Source organism: Opisthocomus hoazin, chromosome 20 (genome assembly GCF_030867145.1).
Source record: "Opisthocomus hoazin isolate bOpiHoa1 chromosome 20, bOpiHoa1.hap1, whole genome shotgun sequence".
Classification (NCBI taxonomy): Eukaryota; Metazoa; Chordata; class Aves; order Opisthocomiformes; family Opisthocomidae; genus Opisthocomus; species Opisthocomus hoazin.
Window position 1 is genome coordinate 13,337,912 of NC_134433.1, and position 19,379 is coordinate 13,357,290.

The following is a 19,379-nucleotide window of genomic DNA, read 5'->3' on the forward strand; positions in this document are numbered from 1 at the left end:
CGCTGCTGCTGTCTCATTTCTGCGAATACCAAGGAGCCTTCAGACCAGCTTTTCTGTGGAGGCGTGGCACGGTACCAACCTGCTGGCCACTGGGATGAACTGGGAGCTGGGACGTTGGCCTCCTGCGTGTGACACCAAGCACAAGAAGCACTGCTGTGGCATGAAAACCCTCGGGCTGACGGGTGAGTATTTCACAGGCTCTGGAGCACGGCCACTCTGGAAAAGGCAGGTAAACAACCACGTCTCTGCCGCTGCAGCCATCCCTGGGCGGGCACGCTGCCTGCAGGGCATGCATCGCAGCGCGATTTCCCCAGGCACAAGGTAATACCCCACGCTGAGAGCTCAAAGACTTTTACTCTGATTGCAGTAGCATTAACTCTTTATCCAGTTTTCCTTGGACCTTCAGACAGCGCGGTGCCTGGACAGAGTTCCAACCTGCCCTGCCTGCAAGGCTGCTACCAGGACCGAGGAGACCACGTTTGCACCAGGTAATACTCCTGCGAGGAACATTCCCGCTTCTTGAATGCAAACGCAGCTCCTTTTCATATACCACAGTATACGAAGGTCTCCATCCAGCCCAGCCTGTTTTTCTTTCACGTTGCCTCCTGCCTGCAAGTATCGGCAGTTGCTCTTGTCATTCTTTTCCTTGGCAGACTGTTTACTGCGGAGATTTGTGCAATAGCTGTGAAACGTTCCTGTGCCGGCTGAGCCGCAGCCCTGTGAGCTGTTAGCAAAGCCAGCTGACTTCACGAAAGCCAAGCCTTGTGTTTGGGGGGAGTCATGGCTCCAGCGTGGCCTGCTCAGCTCACGGGCACCCCCAGCCTCGCTGAGCCACGCTGGTCTGGGGAAAGGTCAGGAAACTTTGGGGGGAAGCACGTGCTCGCTGCCAGCCCCATCTCCTGGGTCGAGCACCCGGTGCTGGCCCGGTGTGGGGCAGGCAGGGATTTAGTTGGACATCGCTTTGGCAGAGGAGCATTAGCAATAAATGTGTGGCCTTGGTAAGAGCGTGTCAGAAACAGTGGCGTGTAACAACCCCAGAGTAATTTTCAAATAATCCCCTTATATTTCCTAGAACAAGTTGGGGCAGGACTATTTTTAGCTGGAATGAGCCCAGCCTTGCCTCGGCTCCTTTCTCTGCTTTTTTTTTTTAATTTTTTGGCATGTTTCCTGTGCGAGTGCTGTCCCAAGGTTAATTCTCTTGATGGGCTGTATCAAGAGAAGCGTGGCCAGCAGGTCGAGAGAGGTGGTTCTGCCCCTCTACTCTGCTCTGGTGAGACCCCACCTGGAGTACTGCGTAGAGCTCTGGAGCCCTCAGCACAAGAAGGACATGGAACTGTTGGAATGGGTCCAAAGGGGGGCTACAAAAATGATCCGAGGGCTGGAGCACCTCTCCTATGAGGACAGGCTGAGGGAGTTGGTGCTGTTCAGCCTGGAGAAGAGAAGGCTGCGGGGAGACCTGATTGCAGCCTTTCAGTACTTAAAGGGAGCCTATAGGAAAGATGGGGACAATCTTTTTAGTAGAGACAGCAGTGACAGGACCAGGGGTAGTGGTTTTAAACTAAAACAGGGTACGTTTAGGCTGGATATAACGAAGAAATTCTTTATAATGAGGGTGGTGAAACACTGGAACGGGTTGCCCAGAGACGTGGTGGAGGCCCCATCCCTGGAAACATTCAAGCCCAGGTTGGACAGGGCTCTGAGCAACCTGGTCTAGTTAGCCGTGTCCCTGCTCGCTGCGGGGGGGGTTGGACTTGATGACCTCTAGGGGTCCCTTCCGACCCAAAACTTTCTATGATTCTAATTCGCCTGTCCTGGCCCGGCTCTTCCTGTTGATCCCTTCGCCTCCTACAGACCACCTCCCTTCTCAGCACTTCATGGCCAGTTTTCCACCAGCCCTTCCCCAACCCTCGGGCTCCGTAACGCGGAGCTCGCTCCCGCAGCCTTCGCTCTGCAGGGGCAATCCCCGGGGTTCAGCTGCCCTCTGCCACTTGCCCTCCCCAGATAAGGAGCCCCGAGGGGGGGACGGGGACTTTGCCCCCCGCCGAGGTCTCGCCCAACGCCATTCTCTGCCCTTCGGCATTTGACAGCCTGCCGGGCCCCGCTGAAGGCCGGAGCCGACGGGGGAAGCCCACGGCAGCCGGGAGGAGGGAAGGAGCCTTCCCGGCGCCGGGGATCCAGGTACGGGGGATGCTCCCGGGGGCCCCGCCGGCCTCCCGCACCGGAGGCTGTCGGCTCGCGTTCTCCGCCCCGCTCCTTTCCTCCGACGCTGCGGCCGAACTCCGCCGGCTCCCACGCTGAAGGACGCGGCCCGGGCTCTTGCCCCCGGAGGAAGCCCGAGGGCCGGCGGCAGCGCTCCGCAGCCCCCAGAGCCGCTCGCCGCCCGCCTGGGAGCGATCGTTCCCCGGCGGCCGGAGAGCCGCGGCCGGGCCGCCGCGCAGCGCCGGACGCTTCCATTCCGCGCCCGCGTGGGGGGGGCGGTGGCCCCGCGGCCGCTCCCATTCCACCCCGGGAGCGGAAGGCGGAAGCGGCTGAGGCGAGTGGGGGCGCGGGTGGGTGGAGGGACCGTGGGGGTGCGGGACCTTCCCGGGGTGGGTGCGGGGGGAGGTCCCGCGGTTTCTCCAAAGTCCGGTTGGCGCTGGGGGGGGGGGGCCGGCGGGGCCTGGCCGGGGTGCGGGGTGGGGGGACAGGGTGCGGGGACAGGTACGAAGCGGCACCCTGCGTTCCCCGCGCCACACCCCGCTGTTGTGCTGCCGTTTCCTCCCCGCGCTCCTTCTCAAACTTCTCCAAATCACAACCTCGCCGCGAATTATTTAAGATTTAAAAGGATCCGGCGGGATTGGGACGGCCCTGGCCCTGGGGTTGCCGCTGGCGGTGGAGCCTGCCGGGTGCCGGTGGGCAGCGCGGGTGCCGTCCCTCGGAGGGTCGGCCGCGGCGAGCTGGGTCTGGCCGCTCTCTCCCCGCAGCGCTGAGCAGCCATGGAGAGGGTGCAGCAGGTCGTCGGGCGGGCGAGAGCCGCCTTCAACTCGGGCCGGTGCCGCTCGCTGGAGTTCAGGCTGCAGCAGCTGAAGGCCCTGGAGCGCATGGTGCGGGAGAAGGAGAAGGAGATCCTGGCAGCCATCAAGGCGGATCTACACAAGGTCTGGGTCGGCCACGGGGGTTTCTCCCTTCTGGTGTGCGTGGACGGTGGTCAGCCCTGAGGAAAGCAGCGAGCCCAAGGGCTGCCTTGGCCATCCCATGTGGGTTTTGCTGATGTTCCCTGTGGTCCTGGCTCTCACTGTGGGCTGCCGAGGTCTGCTGCCGCCATTTCTAAGGAGGAGCTGGTCTATGGCTGGACTGCAAAGGCAGGTTCTGGCTGTCAGGTGTTGGCTTCTGCCCCACACACCCGGCCTGACCATCTTCTCTCAGGGATCTTTTGGGGCGTTGCTGCCTGTACCAGACACTTTGAACCAGCAGAATTTACCTTGATTTCCCAGGCTGCCATGGTGGGTGCAGTAGGTGGGTGCCTTTGCCGTCCCCTCCCCAAGCTGCCTGTCGTTGCAGTGTGGGCACAACGCGTACAGCCATGAGATCCTGGGCGTGCTGGGAGAGCTGGCCCTGGTCATGGAGAAGCTGCCGTCCTGGGCAGCCCCTCAGCCGGTGAAGAGGAACCTGCTGACCATGCGGGACGAGGCCTACATCTGCTGCGAGCCACTGGGGGTGGTGCTGATCATCGGGGCCTGGAACTACCCCTTCGTGCTGGTCATGCAGCCTTTGATCGGGGCCATCGCGGCAGGTGGGGATCTGTCCTTTGTGGGGCCGTGGGTGGGTGCTGCGGGAGAGGAGTGCGAGGGCTCAGCGGCCGTGCTGCACTTGTCTTGTAGGCAATGCCGTGGTGGTGAAGCCGTCGGAGGTCAGCGAGAACACGGCTCAGCTGGTGGCTGAACTCCTGCCCCAGTACCTTGATCGGGTGAGTGCGGCCCCGTGCCTGACGTGGTTGTGTTGAGGAAATACCTGTCGTGCTTTCAAAGGACTGCTGCAGGTTGGAGTCGAATCAGTTCCCTGCTCCCTCTGAAAGAGCGTAAGCAGGAGATAGAGGAAGGGTTGAATTACAGTACAGAGTACAGAGGCGCATTGACGTATTGTTCCTGCATTTGTGTAACCCAATGTGCCTACGTAATGTTGCTGCAATGTGACAGCCGTTTTGACAGTCGTGACCGCGTGAAGAGGTGCGTATGTACTTCTCGCTGCAATGGCTGCCCTCTTGGACACTGTGCTGGGGTTGCCTCTACGTAAGCACAAGTTTGCATTGGATGCTGGCTGCGTCTGGCTTTTCTTGGGAGTTGTGCAACTTCGCTCAGTGTCATCCCGGGTTTTTGTGTCCTGCTGAGCCCATACGTAGCAGGAGCTGTTGTTTCTCCTCCACTTGTCTGGCAGTTCTGACGTCCGTTGCTCTGTGTCACTGCGGCTGCTGCTCTGATGGCAGGGCCCCCTGTGCAATGTATGCCGGGGAATCAGAGCTTTCTCTGGGCGAGAGCTGGGGAAGGGGACAGCCCTCAGGAGAGCCCGGCAGGTCTTTGTGCCGTTGGTCTGCATGCGTGGCAGTAAGTGCAGAGCCTGACTCAGCCCTGCCCTCAACCTCTGTTTCTTTTTATTGTTCAAGTGGTACAATACTGCAAGTGAAACTTGATTTCAGGGGAAAGAGCAGAGCTTGTCTCTGTTATTGCTGTCCTTTGTCCAGATCTAATGTAGCTCACACGTGAATTTGCCCCATGCAGAGCTCCTCGCTTGGTACATTTGCTTTAAATCAAGGTAACTGTAAGGCTCTTGTTTGCCCCACAGGAGCTGTACCCGGTGGTCACTGGAGGAGTACCTGAGACGACCGAGCTGCTGAAGCAGAGATTCGATCACATCCTCTACACCGGCAACTCCACTGTGGGCAAAATTGTGATGGCGGCGGCTGCCAAGCACCTGACGCCCGTCACCCTGGAGCTGGGCGGGAAGAGCCCCTGCTACATCGACAAGGACTGTGACCTGGCCATCGCCTGCAGGTCGGTCTGTTGAGGCCCTTGGTGGGCTCTCAGCAGTGGGGCAGGGACCCCATGGTGCAGGTGGACATGTGTGGGCCATTGTCCCCAGACTGTAGGTGTCCGTGGGGCGTTTGTGGCCGGGCTGTGGGGCTGGAGGGGACTGACCATGGGGAAACTGTCTCCTTTTCCCCTGCAGGCGGATAACGTGGGGAAAGTACATGAACTGTGGGCAAACGTGCATCGCCCCAGACTACATCCTCTGCGACCCGTCCATCCAGAGCAAGGTGGTGGAGAACATCAAGGCGACTCTGCAGGTGAGCGTGGAGATCCTCGTGCTGTGGGAGCTGTCCCAGTTAGAGCCGAGGTCTCCGTTTCGTAGCCACAGCCCTGGAGCTGTGGCTGTTTGGAAGGTGTGTCGAGCGTTTTGGTTCTGCTGTGCCTTTTGACAGGAGTTCTATGGGGAAGATGTGAAGTCGTCTCCAGACTACGAAAGGATCATCAACAAGCGCCACTTCAAGAGGGTGCTGGGCCTGCTGGAGGGGCAGAAGATCGCTCACGGTGGAGAGGCTGATGAGGCCTCCTGCTTCATAGGTGCTTCTGGCAGGCATTGGGGAGGGCGGGTAGTAGCGGATGCCTTTTTGGGGCTCTGTGTGTGTGTGTGTGTGTGTGGCTTGCTGGGGGTGTGTTGCACACAGGCAGTGCTGGGGCCGAGGTCCTGCGATGGACCACATCTTCTGTGCTGCTGACGCCATCTCCTGCCCTGCTGTTTGCCTCAGCACCGACTATCCTGACGGATGTGTCTGCGGAGTCAAAGGTGATGGAGGAGGAAATCTTTGGACCGGTCCTTCCCATTGTGACCGTGAAGAGCGTGGAGGAAGCCATTGAGTTCATCAACCGTCGGGAGAAGCCGCTTGCCCTGTATGTCTTCTCCAACAACAAGCAGGTGGGTCTGGGCTGTGCTCCCCTGCGGAGCTGTCTCTGCGCGGTTCGATGCTGAGCGGGGCCGGTCGCAGGCACGGCTCCGCGCAGGGTCTGCGTCGGCTCCTCTTTGCACGTGAATCGCAGCGTTGGGCTCACGGGGACCACGAGTGTCCCCAGAGCTGCTGGAGCCTCCCAGTCTCCTGCCCAAGTGCTTTGCATTTGCATGGCTTAGTGCAATAGAAGGATAAAAAGCTGAATTTCTTCTGTGGCACCATGTAGTCTTTTGTGATTAATTTCGTTACTTTTGATATGTTGCTGGGGAGGCAAGCTCCCAGGTTTCCATCTTTCCCATCCCTCCTCTGAAATTTCCCACTTTTCTTGAGTTAACTTTGCCTGCAGAGGGCTTGCCTGTGTTGTCAGCCAGAGAAAATTAACACCACGACCTCTCGGCTCGTAGCTCCCCTCCCAGTCCTGCACAGTTACATGGCCTGGTCTCTTCTGGGCCTTTGTAATGTTTTGTTTGTTTGTTTTCTTTTATTAGTTGATCAAAAGAGTCATCTCGGAAACCTCCAGTGGGGGTGTTACTGGAAATGATGTCATCATGCATTTCTTCCTCTCAACCTTACCCTTCGGTGGTGTCGGTAAGTTACTGGAGCTCCTGGAGGGTTGTGACACTGCACTGTGTGGCACAGGGAGCAGCAGCGGCTGGTGTGTGTCGAGCTGCCCCTGTGCCTGTTACAGGTCTCTGTGTAGCGGATCTTAACACTATTAATAAATTCTGGGAGCACATTAGAACAGGGGCCAAAAGAGAAAAACATTCAGCGTGTGCTTTTGGGAAGGTGGAAGCGTTTAGTGCAGACTGATGTGAAAGGTGCATTAAAAACACAGCTGTAATCGGAGCGATTGGCAGCAACTGCAGAAGGAAGGGCAGGACTTCAGCTTGGGGAGAACTGGAGCAGGTTACGGAGCAGCCTGAGGGAGCTTTGCAGAAGAGGCTTTGGGTGTTGCGGTGCTCACAAGCTGATGTGAGCCAGCAGCGTTCTGCTGCTGCGAACACCACATGCTGTCCTGGAACTGGACAACGGAGGTGCACCCCGCAGGGCTCTGCGGGAAACCTTTCTCACACAGCACCGGTCGGACCTCAGAGCCTCGGCACGGTGCTCTGAGAGGGAGCTAAATCCGGGGAAGAGCTGCAGATGGCTCAGAGGCACGGGGAGCAGCGCACACGGACACAGCAAAGTCCTGGAGAGTAGGTAGTGAATACAGGGTGGGGAAGAAGAGGGCTGGAGTACAGCTGGATGTCTTAGAGACTGAGAAGTGCTGCAGAGAGGAAGGATCAGTTGTCCTCCCTGCAGCAATATGGAGGAGAAGTGGTGCTTTTAAACTGCAGTGAGGCAGATGCAGGGCAGGTAATGTGCAGTGCAGCTGGCGAGCAACTCAAATGTTCCTGTGCTGCTTCTTAGTCTTCTGCTGGCCTCAAGCGGCCAAAGGTTTAACTGGCTGAGCTTGTGATGACCTGCCTGGGTTGTGTCCCTCAGGTAACAGCGGGATGGGCGCCTACCACGGCAAGCACAGCTTTGAGACCTTCTCCCACCGCCGCGCCTGCTTGATCAAGGACCTGAAGATGGAGGGTACGAACAAACTCCGGTACCCACCTATCAGCCAGAAGAAGGTGGATTGGGCCAAGTTCTTCGTCTTGAAGCGGTTTAACAAGGGCCGAATCGGACTGGTCATCTTGGCCGTGCTGGGGATTGTGGCAGCGGTGGTGGCAAAGGTGAGCTTTGGGTCTTTGACATCTACGTGAGTGCATGTGCAGTTTGTCTGATCTCCTGCAAGTTCACTCTTTGCAGCTGCAGCCCTTTCTTAGAGCCTGGCCTGGTTTTTCTGTCTTGAGACTTGTGCTGTCTGGCCCAGCTGAAATTACCAAGGTCTGCTTCTCACTCTGGCAAGTGGTACCTAGAATAGAAACGTCCTCAGAGAGGTCTCCTAGGCTGCTGTGCTGTTTGTTGCTCTGCCTTGGTAGGTGACACCAGTGAGAAGCTCCCTCCAGAGGCAGAGGTTGATGTGTTTTGGGCAGGTGAGGAGTGGTTTCAATTCCAGGGCTTGCTTCAGCCCAGACGGCTGCGGTTTTGGGCCGTGGCTCCCTGGGGAAGGGTGTCTGTGGCCTAAAGCTCAGGTCTACGACCAGCTCTTGTTCCTCGGCCAGTTGCAGCCCCCATCGGACCTTAGCTCAATTATTTCCATTTCCTCCCCAGTTTCCAGGTGGGTAGTGCGGAAGGGTGGGATGTCCTCCCCTCTCTGCGGGAGGCAGAAGCCTGCTGGTGCTGGCTGGAGGACTCGAGATGCCTCCTGAGGTGGAGAGGCCAGATGTTAAGCTCCAAGTGAGATCACGGTTGGCTCTCCGTGGCTGGCGGAGCAGGCACTGCGTGTGCCTGTGCTGGCTGCTCCTTGCAAGGCTCCACCGTGCGTCCTGGGGATGTAGCGAGCGTAGGGGCGCAGGCGCTGAGGGACAGGAGATGGCAGGGCGGATCAGGACTCTGCCCTTCGGTCTGTTCTGCGTTGTCACTGCTGCGAGGTGACGTGCAGGAGCCCGACAAGCAAGGGGAAATATTTGAGTCCAGGAGGAGGTGTAAGAGCCAAGAACTGGCTCAGACCTTGAAGCACCAGCCAGGGAGGCAGGCCCTGTCCAGGTGGATGCCTCCTCAGCAAAGGGGGTGAAACTCACGGCATCTTGAAATCATTTGGGTTTTCTCAGAATCACCAGTCTGTGCTGAAGAGCAAAGCCCTCTTGATTGTGCTGGCTGTTCAGAGGCTGGGCTGGCGCAGTGTGTGGTAAGGAGGAGCAGGTGTCAGAGCACGGCTGGGGCGGTCACGGTGAGGTAGGAGCCTTTTTCTTCTCCTGCATGTAGACCTGGTTTGAGATCGGGCAAAGCTCTGTTAGAGTAGCGAATGTGGGGCTTGGAGGAGGTTCCCCCTGGAGCCGGGGAGCGATGCTTTTCCCTGGCAGCGCCCGGAGCTCGTGCGGCATCCGAGCTAGCCAGCAGTCAGTGCATGCTGAGGGGGCAGGGGGCCGGCAAGCTGGACGCTGGGGAGTCACCCTGAGCAGAGGGGCTTTGCCTCGGGCTGTTCTGGAAAGGGAGCTGGTTTTGTTTCAGCAAATCCTTCACAGGACGTTGGTGTTGTCTTTTGCTTTCACAGATGGTTTACTACTGAAGAGAGGAGAAGGCGCCATGGGCAGGTCATGTTCCGAGTGCTCACTTTGTTCTGTTTCCTTAAGCTGAGAAGTCATTTTTTTCTTTGGTACTGGGTTATTTCAGTGAGCTGTCGAGCACACAGAGTAGCCTTAGAGAGGCACTAACCAAGAGAAGGCTCAGACTCCTGTTTACTAAAAAGCCATGCTGAAGCAGAGGGACCAGTGGGTACGAGCTCTGAAACGGAGGACTGCAGAGCAAGAAACGCCAGCCCCTGCCTCCACCCCATGCCGTGCAGAGCGCTGCTTCCAGCGACGCACCAAGCCGCTCGCCCGCCTTCAGCGACGAACGGGAGCGCGCGTTTCTGCTGCGGTTGGGCCGACAGTGTTTTCCCTGCGGTTTTTGGGATGGTCTGTCTTCTGGTGTGCTCCGAACAGCCACCCTCTTGGTGACGAGTCTTGGGGCAGGCTGTGCTGGCTGGTGCGTTTTACCAATAGTGATGGTTATGGATCAGCCTGGTGAGGTTCCCACTTGCCGTTCAATTGAGGTGAAATATTCATGGATCCCTATGAGCCAGAACCACCCGCAGAAGGTCAGGAGATGCAGGCTGATGCTTTTTTGGGGGCTCTGGGTTTCATTGTGTGCCTGTGATAATTATTTGGCTGTTAGAGAATTACAAAGATGATACCTGTGCTGCCTCTGTTTTGCTGATAAGGGTGTCTTATGCTCATACGAAAAAACTTCCAGGCCTGTTTGGAGAGGTGGGAATCACGAAGTGCCCTGTTGTGGGTTAGCCCAGGTGGGCACGTGAGCCCGACACAGCCACTTGCTCGCTCCCCCAGTGGGACAGAGGAAGAAAATCGGAAGGGTAAAAGTGAGACAACTTGTAGGTTGAGATGAAGTTTAATAGGTAAAGTGAAACCTGGGCATGCAAGCAGGCAAATGAAGGGATTCACTCACTACTTCCCCTCGGCAGGCGGATGTTCAGCCATCCCCAGGGTAGCAGGGCTTCATCACACGTGATGGTGACTTGGGAAGACAGATGCCATAACTCCCAATGTACCCCCCTTACTCCTCTCTTCCCCCCAGTTCATGCCACTGAGCACAGCATCGTATGGTCTGGAATATCCCTTGGGTCAGCTGGGCTCAGCTCTCCCGGCCATGTCCCCTCCCCGCTTCGTGCCGACCCCAGCCTACGCGCTGGCAGGGCGGTGTGAGAAATGGCGAGAGCTTGGTGCTGTGCAAGCACTGTTTGGCAGGAACAGGGGTGTGTTACCCGCACTGGTCTGGTCACAAATCCAAAGCGCAGCACCATCGCACTGTGAAGACACTTAGCGACTATGATGAAAATTAACTCTGTCCCAGCCAAAACCAGTACAAGCCCATTCCTGGTCAGATTCCTCTAAGGGAAAACAGTTGCTGAAAGAGCGTGCGTACTCGTTTGTGTTCGAGCTTCTGGGTCTGCTACAATCTTGCACTGGGAGATAATCCGGGGCTTGCTCTAGCTTGGGGAGAGGATGACGGAGATGTTTAAGGTGAAAGGGCCTTAGAAATATTAAAGTTTCAATAAGGTAAATTTAAAAATTATTATTAAATGCAATTACTCACTATAGAGTAGAAAATTACTTTTACTGTGCAATAGGTGGGATTTCTTCATGTCTAGTAAGAATCCATGTGCTAAGCCTTTTTAATGATATATTTTGCAACTACTAAATAAACACTCAGAATTTAAATAATAAACCAAGTCCCTGCAGTCTCCTGGGCAACCCTGCCCGTCCTCTGCCGCAGGTCCCCAGCACGATGGCCTCTCTGCTTGTGGGGACAGATCCCCCCGAGCTCTAGCAGGGGAGCGCAGGCAGGCTGCCGAAGAGGCGCCCGGAGACAGGCAAGGCGTGGGATGAGGCGATGCTGGGAGCGGTGGAGGAACTGGGCTTTCTCCTGTCCTGTGCAAATCCATCCCCTGATTGCCTCCCACCTGTGGGCGCTGCCGGCCTGGGGTTTGTTCGGATCCGGACCGTAGCGTGGGCTGTGTTCGTCGGCTCCCGGCACGCTGCGGCACGTTGGAAGCGTCGCCCTGGCCTCGTGCGCCCAACGTGGGCAAAGCCGCGTGGTTTCTCAAATCCTGCACGGGCGGCTGAGTCACTGCCCCGGCTGAACGCAGCGATCCGGGGCTTGTGTGCTCACAGCGCGAGGATGTGTCTGTGTGTCTGCGGGAGCCCTGGGCCCGGGCCAGCCATCCTCTCGTGGGAGGAGGGATCGCTCCGAGCCATGTCAGGAAGGGCTTGCGCCTGCTTGCACTTGCTGTAGGAGGCTGGGGGAGAGAGAAGCTTCTCCAAAGGTAACTTTCTTATTTTCCTTCATTTTTTAATGAGTCATCTGCTTTCTCGGTCAGGATCAGGGTTGTGTCACGCAGCTGCGGCGGTGGGCAGGGAAGGGTGGGTTTCGATGGTTGCAGAGGAACCTGGGTGTCTCGTCTGGGTAGGCAGGGGCTGCAGCAGATCTGTGGTCCTGTCTGGAACGTTCGGCTGCTCCCGGGAAGCAGGGTGAAAGGACTCGCGACTCGCGACTGAACGGGTGATGTCTCGTTGCAGGGGCTGCGACCTTTCGCCACGCAAGGTGGGCAAAGGCTGCCTGGGGTGACAGCAAAGGCTTTCTGCGCTCTGCCGCGGGGACTTGGGGAGTGCCGGGGAGCGTCGCACCGCTGGCGCACGGCGTCTGGGGCTGCTGGGGGCAGCGGCAGGGGCATTGCTGCTACCGGAGCCCCAGGTCTGGGGAGGACCCTAGCGAGAGCAGCTGAGCAGCCAGCCATCTCACCCATAACTGAATTTCCATTTTTTTTAATGGGTTTACTGTGAGGCTTTTTCCGCCAAGCTTGTACCTGGATGCTGACCTTAAGCCTTGCTTAGTGAAACCTTTGTTTTACTGTGAACAGCACCTGGGGCAGGGCAAGACCCGCGCGCCCTGCGCCCGCTGCAGCCCCCGGCGTCGGATGTTCCCCAGCCCCGGCCCGAGCCCTGCCCTCAGCCTCCCCCCAGAGGACCCACCCGAGTCCAGCTGGGTTTGTTCTTTATTTGCATTCGTCACGGAGCAGCGGTTCGAGCCAGGCTGTGCTCGGCTCCGGTCGGCGGGGACAGCCGGCAGCGTGGGCTGGAGGGGGGTTACCCCTGCGCTCGGTGTGCGGTGGGCAGCCCCCAGCAGCGTGGTGGGTGCTGGAGCAGCCACAGCGCCCGTTCCTGAGCGATGGCCGAGCAGATGCTGATGGGGGGGGGAGCCCCTTGGCTCCCATGGGACAGGCGCGTGCTGGGTTCCCTCACTGGCCGGTCTGTGCTGTGTACGTCCGTCCCTCAGGAGGGGCTTCCCCCCCCAAAGCAAAGTCCCCAGAGTCCCTGGTGCCAGTCAGTGTTTGCTGGTCACCAGCTTAATGACAATGCCGAGCGCCAGCACTGCGATGGCCGCAGCCGCCGCCAGCCCGCGCCGGATGATCAGCTCCTTGGTGGCCATGGCGGTGGCCGGAGGGGACGTGGCAGGGATGGCTTCCTGGGGCTCCAGCTGGTACCTCGGTCCGTCCATCCTGGTGATGCCCGTGAGCATGACGCCATTCTGCACATCCACTCCCGCTGCAAGGAGAACGGGGCAGCATCACTGAGGGCTCTTGGGGGGGCTTGAGGGGTTTCTTGGGAGGGTTTTGTCCAGGGTCTGAGGGACGTTACAAGCAGCCCAGAGCGCGGAGATCTGCAGCCCTCGATGGAGCTTTGGTGGGACCCAGTGTCTGCAGGTGAGATCTGCCCCGGGTGCCCCATCGCTCTGGGCTGTCCCCCTGCCAGCCTCCAGCACCCTCCCGAGCCCACCCTTGTCATTGCTGTTTTCCCAGTAATGGGGGGGCATCACCAGCGCTATGCCGCACCCCCATTTTTCAGACTTGCTCCTGGCTTGTGAGAATCCTTGGGGACCCTCCCTGGACCCAAACCCACCACCGCACGCAGTGCCCAGCCCCTGGCCGTACCGACGCAGCCCCGCACCGCCGTGGCAGGGGGGTAAGCGTGGGGCGGTGGGGCCGGCCCCACACCAGAGGGAAGCGGCTTGCAGGGGGGTTCGGGGCCTGGGTTCGGCTCCTCCGGCAGCGGCTGGGTCACTCCGGCACGGCGCTGAGCCTGGGGAGGGAACGCGCTGGGTTGAGCCGGCGGCGCGTGGTGCGGGAAACCCCCACCAAGCAAAGCCGAGGTGTTGCCTCTCATGGGGTTCGTCTGGCTGGAAATGGCTGAAAGATGCCCGAAACGAGAGGTGGTGGCTGGAGGAAACCCCGGGGCTGTTGTTGGGGCACAAGGTGATGCTCAGGGCTGCAAGGGTGAGAGCCTCCATCACCCTGTCTGCTTTGTGATTCTTGTCCCCAACCAAGGGTGGCACGAGGTGCAAAGGGAAACCTGGAGGCCGTAGAATGCACATGTGGGGGGAAGCTGGATATAGGGACGTGGCCACCATCATGGGGCCACTGGAGGACAGCCCTGGGCAGCGCTGGCCTGTGGGATGGAGCCCATGGTGCTGTCTCATCCCACTGTGATCCCAGCCAAGGCACTGAGGACGTTCCCCCTGGCAGGGCACGATGCCGTGGACACGCGGTTACCTCCTCGGCCGCCTTCCTCCAGTCCATGCGGCAGATGTAGGTGACTAAGCAGGTGCAGAGGATGGAGACGCAGATGAGCATGCTGAGCCACAGGCCTGCGGAGGGCACGCCAGCGTCAGCCGGGGACCACGGCCGGAGCAAACCCAGCCCAGACGGCATCTCGGGACAGCGAGTCACGAAAGGGGACGTCCCCGAGGTCAGCAGGGACACGGGCATGGGGCGGCGGCTGTGGGGCTGCCCAGCAGACCTGGCAGCGGTTGCTTATTCCCAGTACAATTAAAAGCTCTCAGTAGTTGCAGGGGCCATCCCAGTCCCCCCAGTGTGCCCAGTCCCTGGGAGGGTTGCGGTGAGCGGTCGGTGGGGCCGGGGCGAGCTGCACGCGCCCGGGGGGGGTTTGGGGCCATGCAGAGCTGCGTGCCCGGGGGTCGGTACCTATGATGCCGATCCTGGCCACGAAGAGCAGCACGACTCCCAGGGGCAGGCCCACACCGTAGTAGCTCACGGTGTTGAGGATGGCGCCGAATTTCTGCTTGCCTATGCCTCTGAGCACCCCGCTGCAGGCTCCCTGCCGGGGAGAGGGAGAGGGGCCGGGGTCAGGGCCGGGACCACCGCCTTGGCCGGCTTTGGGACTCTCGAGCTGCCTGGGCACTGGGGAACCAGCCTGGTGATGGACCAGCTCCCTGCCTCTGCCCACTTATTTCTGTGTCTCTGCCCGGTCCTGTGGGTCATCATCTTTTTACGCACTCGGTGCTTTCTGAGAAGTGGTCCCAGGAGCTCTGCAGGGTCCTGGTGCCGGTGCTCACTCAAAGCCCGAAGGACCCTTGACCGACCAACCTGCAATGCTGCCGCTCAGCACCAAGGTTCCCCTACCAAAAATAGCAGCATCTCCAGGGACTTACACACATGGCTTCAAACAAGTGGAAGACAACGTAGACAGGCATGACCCAGGCCACCAAGTCAATGATCTCCCTGGGGACAGAGAAGAGCCAACGATCGCTTTTGGGAACTGACCTCCGCACACCGAAGCCAGGAGCTGGGGACACTCACTTGTCAGGGGTGAAGATGTATCCCAGCACATCCTTCGTGGCGGCTAAAATGGCCCCCATGGCTACGCAAAAAACCCCTGAGAAACAGAGCAAAGCACTGAGCCCAGCGTGGCAGTGACGCGGAGCTCGGGAGCAGCCGAAGGGAGAGAGCAGGGGGCAAAGAGGGGACAAGGGTGCAGACTGCAAATGCTCCCTGCTCCTGCCGAGCCCGGAGGGAGCCCCGGCAAAGGCTTCCCAGCACTCTGACCTGTGCAGAGCTGGCTGGTGGAGGAGGATCTCTTGGCCATCTCGAAGTCGCCAGCGCCCAGCGCGTTCCCCACCTGCACGCTGGCCGCCGTGCCGAGCCCCAGCGGGATCTGTAACCACAGGGATGGGGCTCGCGTGCGCGTCCGGGTAAGGGGTTGGAACAGCAGCGGAATAGCCACCCAGCAGAGAGGCGGACGGAGGTGAGGATTTGATTTAAAACATCTCCATAGGAGGGATAGGCAAGAGCAGGGAGCGGCTTTAAGCGCAGAAGGGGAAGTCTGGCGTTCGCTGGAGCTGATTTTTGCTGGGTGTCTGTACCGGGCTGTCCCTAGGGAGCCCTGGTTGGCAAGAACAGCTCCCAGCCCTCACCATGAAAGCAACGACGGACACCTCGTAGATGATGGACTGGGCGGAGAGGTCTACGACGCTCAGCAGGCCTGGGGAGAGGAGAGGGTCAGCGCTGGGTGCGGGTGCCCGGTGGCGAGCTGCTCTCAGCCCCAGTGGCTGCCGCAGCCACCGCTCTGGGTCACTCCCTGTCCACCTCCTCGCAGCTCCCCCTCTCCACTGACCTATCAAGAAGCTCCCAATTTCGTAGGTCCACCACTCGATGCACACCATGAGCATGCTGGGGACAGCCAGGGAGGTGAAGCTGTCCCACTCCATCAGGCACTCGCTGGACCAGCCTGTGGAGAGGAGAAACGTCACCTGATGGATGACCAGACTGGTCAAGTGTCACATCCTCAAGAGAACCCGAGGCAGCTGGAGGTGCTGTTCCTGTTTGCAGAGCCACCAGGGCAATGCTCCTCAGCTCCACAGGACCTTCAGCAGCAGAGTGTGCATGTATGAGGTCTGCTGATGCCATCCTGTGGGCCACAGAGCAGTGCAGCCCTCTGCTCATCCCCCCTGGAGCAGAGCATCTAAGGACAACCTCATGCTTACGTCTGTGCTCATCCGGCTTTGGGGCTGAACCCTACAGAGCCTCGGCAGAAAGTTTCATTTCTCCAGAATTAATGTTTAGTGCCCAGCACGGTGCTCTGCCAGCGCTCGCGCATGACGAGCTGCCACCGAAGCAGCACCGCATCCCCAGGGTGTACCGGGCTGGGGTTAATATTTCACCATCGGGACGTTAGTTCATTTGCTAGAAGTGGAAAATTCACGAACACGCGTGTGAAGTGGGAGCTGGGGGGAGCTGGGGAGACGCCCTTACCTCCCCAGGTCTTCACGTGGAGTTTCTTGCCTATAATGTACAGGAACAAGAAAATGGTTTGTGAATACTGAGCAACGGTGTTGGCCCAGGCAGAGCCCCTGCAAAGGAAACGAGAAAGGTCGTTGGCATCCTGCTCACACCTCCCCGGCCTCAGGGTGCCGAAGCATAACGTCCTGCCGTGCCCCCGCGAGCGCCGGGTGCTCGGCGGTGTCCGGCGGTGCTGACATCCCTGAGAAGTCCCCTGCCGTTGCCGGTGTTGTGCTTTCCCCTCCGTGGGACGCGGGCGTTACTCACGTGATGCCCAAGTGGAACACGTAGAGGAAGATGCAGTTTGCGATCACGTTGACGATGTTGCCGACGATCCCGCTCAGCACCACCGGCCACAGGATCATCTGCAAAGAGGAGGAGGTAGGGGTACGGCGTCTTCACGAAAGCCTCGGGCGAGAGGTGTGCCGGCCCCCGCCAGCCCTGCGCTCAGGAGCTTTCCCAGCCAAAAAACAAACTTCTGGTGATGCCGCCTGCTTGGAAAATGAGTGTGTTGGAGGTAAATCCCTGACGTGGGGAAGTATGAAGGGAGATGGATACCGGTGGCTGTGGGATGGGGTGATCTCCGGGGTCAGAGCTGCTCCAGATACCCAGGTGGTGGTGGGACACGAACAGCGAGCATGAAAACCCTGGGTGCATCGTTGAAGGGAGCCCTGAGCCGGGGCTGACCCTCTTTGGGCGCGAGGGCTGCGGGACCCACCTGGTTCTGCAGGTATTTTGTCTCCAGGTTGTACAGAAAGACCGCCTGAAAAGGAAATCGGTGGATGAGATGAGGCCAGCGCTGAGCAGGGGCTGTGCTGCTGCCGTGGAAAACAGGAGCAGGACAGCCGGTCTCTACACGTGGCCAGCACCCAAGGTGTCCACAGGAACTCACCGGGAGAGCGGGGACAAACACCATCACGTAGCGCTGGGTTAACCTGGGGGGATGAGAGAGGCATGGTCAGGGAGGGGCCATGGCCACCGTCCCCCCCAGCCCCACCGTGCTGGGGAGGGGACGAGGCAGTGGTGTCTGGTCCACGGGACCACCCGACCTGGAGACATCAGGGTCCTGGCGGATGAGGAGCAGGAACTGCTCGATGTTGATGAGGATGGCGCAGCAGGGCAAGCAGCAGAGCAGGAGGATGAGGGTGGCACGCTGCAGGATCACCCCCACGCGCAGCAGGTTCTTGCTGCCGTAGGTCTGCAAGGTGAGAGGGCAGTGAACTCAGCAGCGTGCCGGGGATGGGGGGACGGGGACCCCGCAGAGCACAGAGGAACCCTGACCAGCCCAGAGACCGCCCAGGAAGGATTTGGTGTTTCAAGGGAAGGACAGAGCTCCCTGTTATGGGGGATGAGCTTCCCCAGCTCATGGGTGCAGCTGGGGCTTCGTGCAGTGCCTGGGCACCATCAGCTGATGCCAGAAAACCCCATGCCTCCAGGACAAGTGCCAGCATCTCTTACCCACCTGTGACATCAAGGTGTCACATGCCGAAGCCAAACCATATCCTACAGAGATGGCAGTGACATTTATAACCTGGAAATAGGAGTTGAAAACACAAAAGAGAATGTGAGCATTGAAGACTTTTAGGAAGGGAGAGGGGCTAAAAGGAAAAGTGGGAATCTGAAATCTCCCCTGTCCTTGTCCGCCTCCACTCTCGTATCCCCTCCCAGCGTCAGCGGGTGGGAGCTGGTGCCTGGCGCCGGGGCAGCCCCCGGGAGTGCTTACAGCGATGGCCAGCGTGACGGAGGCCAGCTCGACCTTGCCCAGGTGGCCGCAGAATATGGAGCTGACGAGGTGTATCAGGAAGATCAGCAGCTGGATCAGGATCTAGATGCGGGGAAGAGGAGAGGTGAAGGTCAGGGACAACGGTGCTGGGAGGAGACCTCCGGGCAAGAGCAGGGCACAGGATGGGAGGGCAGCTGTGTGCATTCAGCTGAGTGCATATAACGAGCAACCCGATCCCCAGCACATCAGGTGAAGCCGATCTGAGGTTTCTGAGCCCCTTGCCGGGTGTTCAGCAGCACTCTGGGTCTGTCTCCTCCAGGAGCTGTTGGAGGTCGCACATCGGCCGGGCTCTGCTGGCCGAGGGACCCCGCTCCCAGGGCTCCCGTGGCACCAGGCTGCATCCCGACACGCCAGCGCTCTCCTCCCAGGGTCCTTACCACTGGCCCCGCCAGCACCAGCAGCCCCTTCGCGTCCTCCCAGAAGTTGTCCGGAACCAGGCGCCGAAGCCAGCGGCGTTTCTTCCCGCAGCCGCCGGGTGTGAGATCCTGCTGGCCGGTGGCCATCGCCTCGCTGAAGCTGTTCTCCTCGGGGACGTTCGCCTCCTTCATGCTGCCGCTCTGCCGGGGGAGTGGAACAACCCTCTTCCTCTGCGCTTGGTTAAAGCCACGCTCCCAGGGTAAGCAATGTGTAACCACGGTGGGGTGAACTTCAGCCAGGGCCGGGCGAGCCGACCGTGTGCTCCCTGCTGCCGGCAGCTCGGGTTGGTGACGGGAAGCGTGGGCAGTGGGTCAGGGCAGCCTGGGGAGGGTCCTGTGCCCCGCTGCGGGCAGCGCGGAGGAGCCCGGACAGGCAGCGCGAGGCGCGTGCTGCCTGCCCTGAGCCAGCGTAGGGCTGAGCCTTCCCAAATCACGCCCGCGAGCCCTCGTACCTGGCTCCTGCTCCGCCACGGCTCCGCCGGCCGGTGGGCTGGAGGGTTGGGGTCCTCTTCCAGCAGCGATGGAGCATTCACGGATCCGTGTGCGGACTCGGGCGGGTCGCTGCCGGCACTGGAGGAGCCACTGCCCGTCTCGGCCCCTCTCATCACAGCGCGGCAGCAGCCAAGACAAGCCAGCCCCGTTGGCTCCAGCTGACGGCCTCGCACAGCACGGCAGCGTCCGGTTTCACCGGCACCGCTCCGCCAGGCCAAATATAGCGTCCTGCCTCGGCCCACCGCAGGGCAGGGGAGGTGGGGGGAGCCACACAGACCCTCTCCTGCGCAGAGCCGGAGCTGGGCTCCACGGGATGGGGCAGCCGTGATGGGGATGGGGCAGAGCAAGGCAGGCTTCCTCCTCTCCCCAGGCTCCTGTCCCAAAACCAGCTGGGCTCCCAGGAGGGTACATCTGTCACATCCT

At 59.8% G+C, this 19,379-nt stretch overlaps 2 protein-coding genes across 5 annotated transcripts; one reads left to right on the plus strand and one right to left on the minus strand.

The window, feature by feature from the left end:
* The first annotated feature begins 2,088 nt into the window (after positions 1–2,088).
* Positions 2,089–10,858, plus strand: ALDH3A2 (aldehyde dehydrogenase 3 family member A2). Of its 4 annotated transcripts, none has more exons than XM_075440150.1 (12): positions 2,089–2,178; positions 2,964–3,137; positions 3,541–3,772; positions 3,861–3,946; positions 4,819–5,027; positions 5,203–5,320; positions 5,456–5,597; positions 5,783–5,949; positions 6,469–6,568; positions 7,466–7,701; positions 8,683–8,806; positions 9,126–10,858. In XM_075440150.1, exons 2-11 carry the CDS (start codon positions 2,976–2,978, stop codon positions 8,761–8,763), a joined length of 1,533 nt encoding a protein of 510 aa, XP_075296265.1. In that variant the 5' UTR covers positions 2,089–2,178; positions 2,964–2,975; the 3' UTR covers positions 8,764–8,806; positions 9,126–10,858. The 4 variants fall into 4 exon arrangements, with proteins under 4 accessions (XP_075296265.1, XP_075296268.1, XP_075296266.1 ...); XM_075440151.1 differs by lacking the exon at positions 2,089–2,178 and adding an exon at positions 2,438–2,533; XM_075440152.1 differs by lacking the exon at positions 2,089–2,178 and adding an exon at positions 2,528–2,549.
* A 1,315-nt stretch (positions 10,859–12,173) lies between these two features.
* LOC104339645 (multidrug and toxin extrusion protein 1) lies at positions 12,174–19,101 on the minus strand. The gene is made up of 18 exons (XM_075440145.1): positions 18,917–19,101; positions 18,426–18,605; positions 17,989–18,090; positions 17,728–17,796; positions 17,315–17,463; positions 17,158–17,200; positions 16,984–17,028; positions 16,533–16,630; positions 16,239–16,336; positions 15,601–15,714; positions 15,401–15,468; positions 15,033–15,141; positions 14,787–14,862; positions 14,639–14,708; positions 14,172–14,304; positions 13,740–13,834; positions 13,122–13,269; positions 12,174–12,735 (listed from the first exon to the last, which is right to left on the minus strand). Exons 1-18 carry the CDS (start codon positions 19,067–19,069, stop codon positions 12,515–12,517), a joined length of 1,971 nt encoding a protein of 656 aa, XP_075296260.1. The 5' UTR covers positions 19,070–19,101; the 3' UTR covers positions 12,174–12,514.
* Between the last annotated feature and the right edge of the window lie 278 nt (positions 19,102–19,379).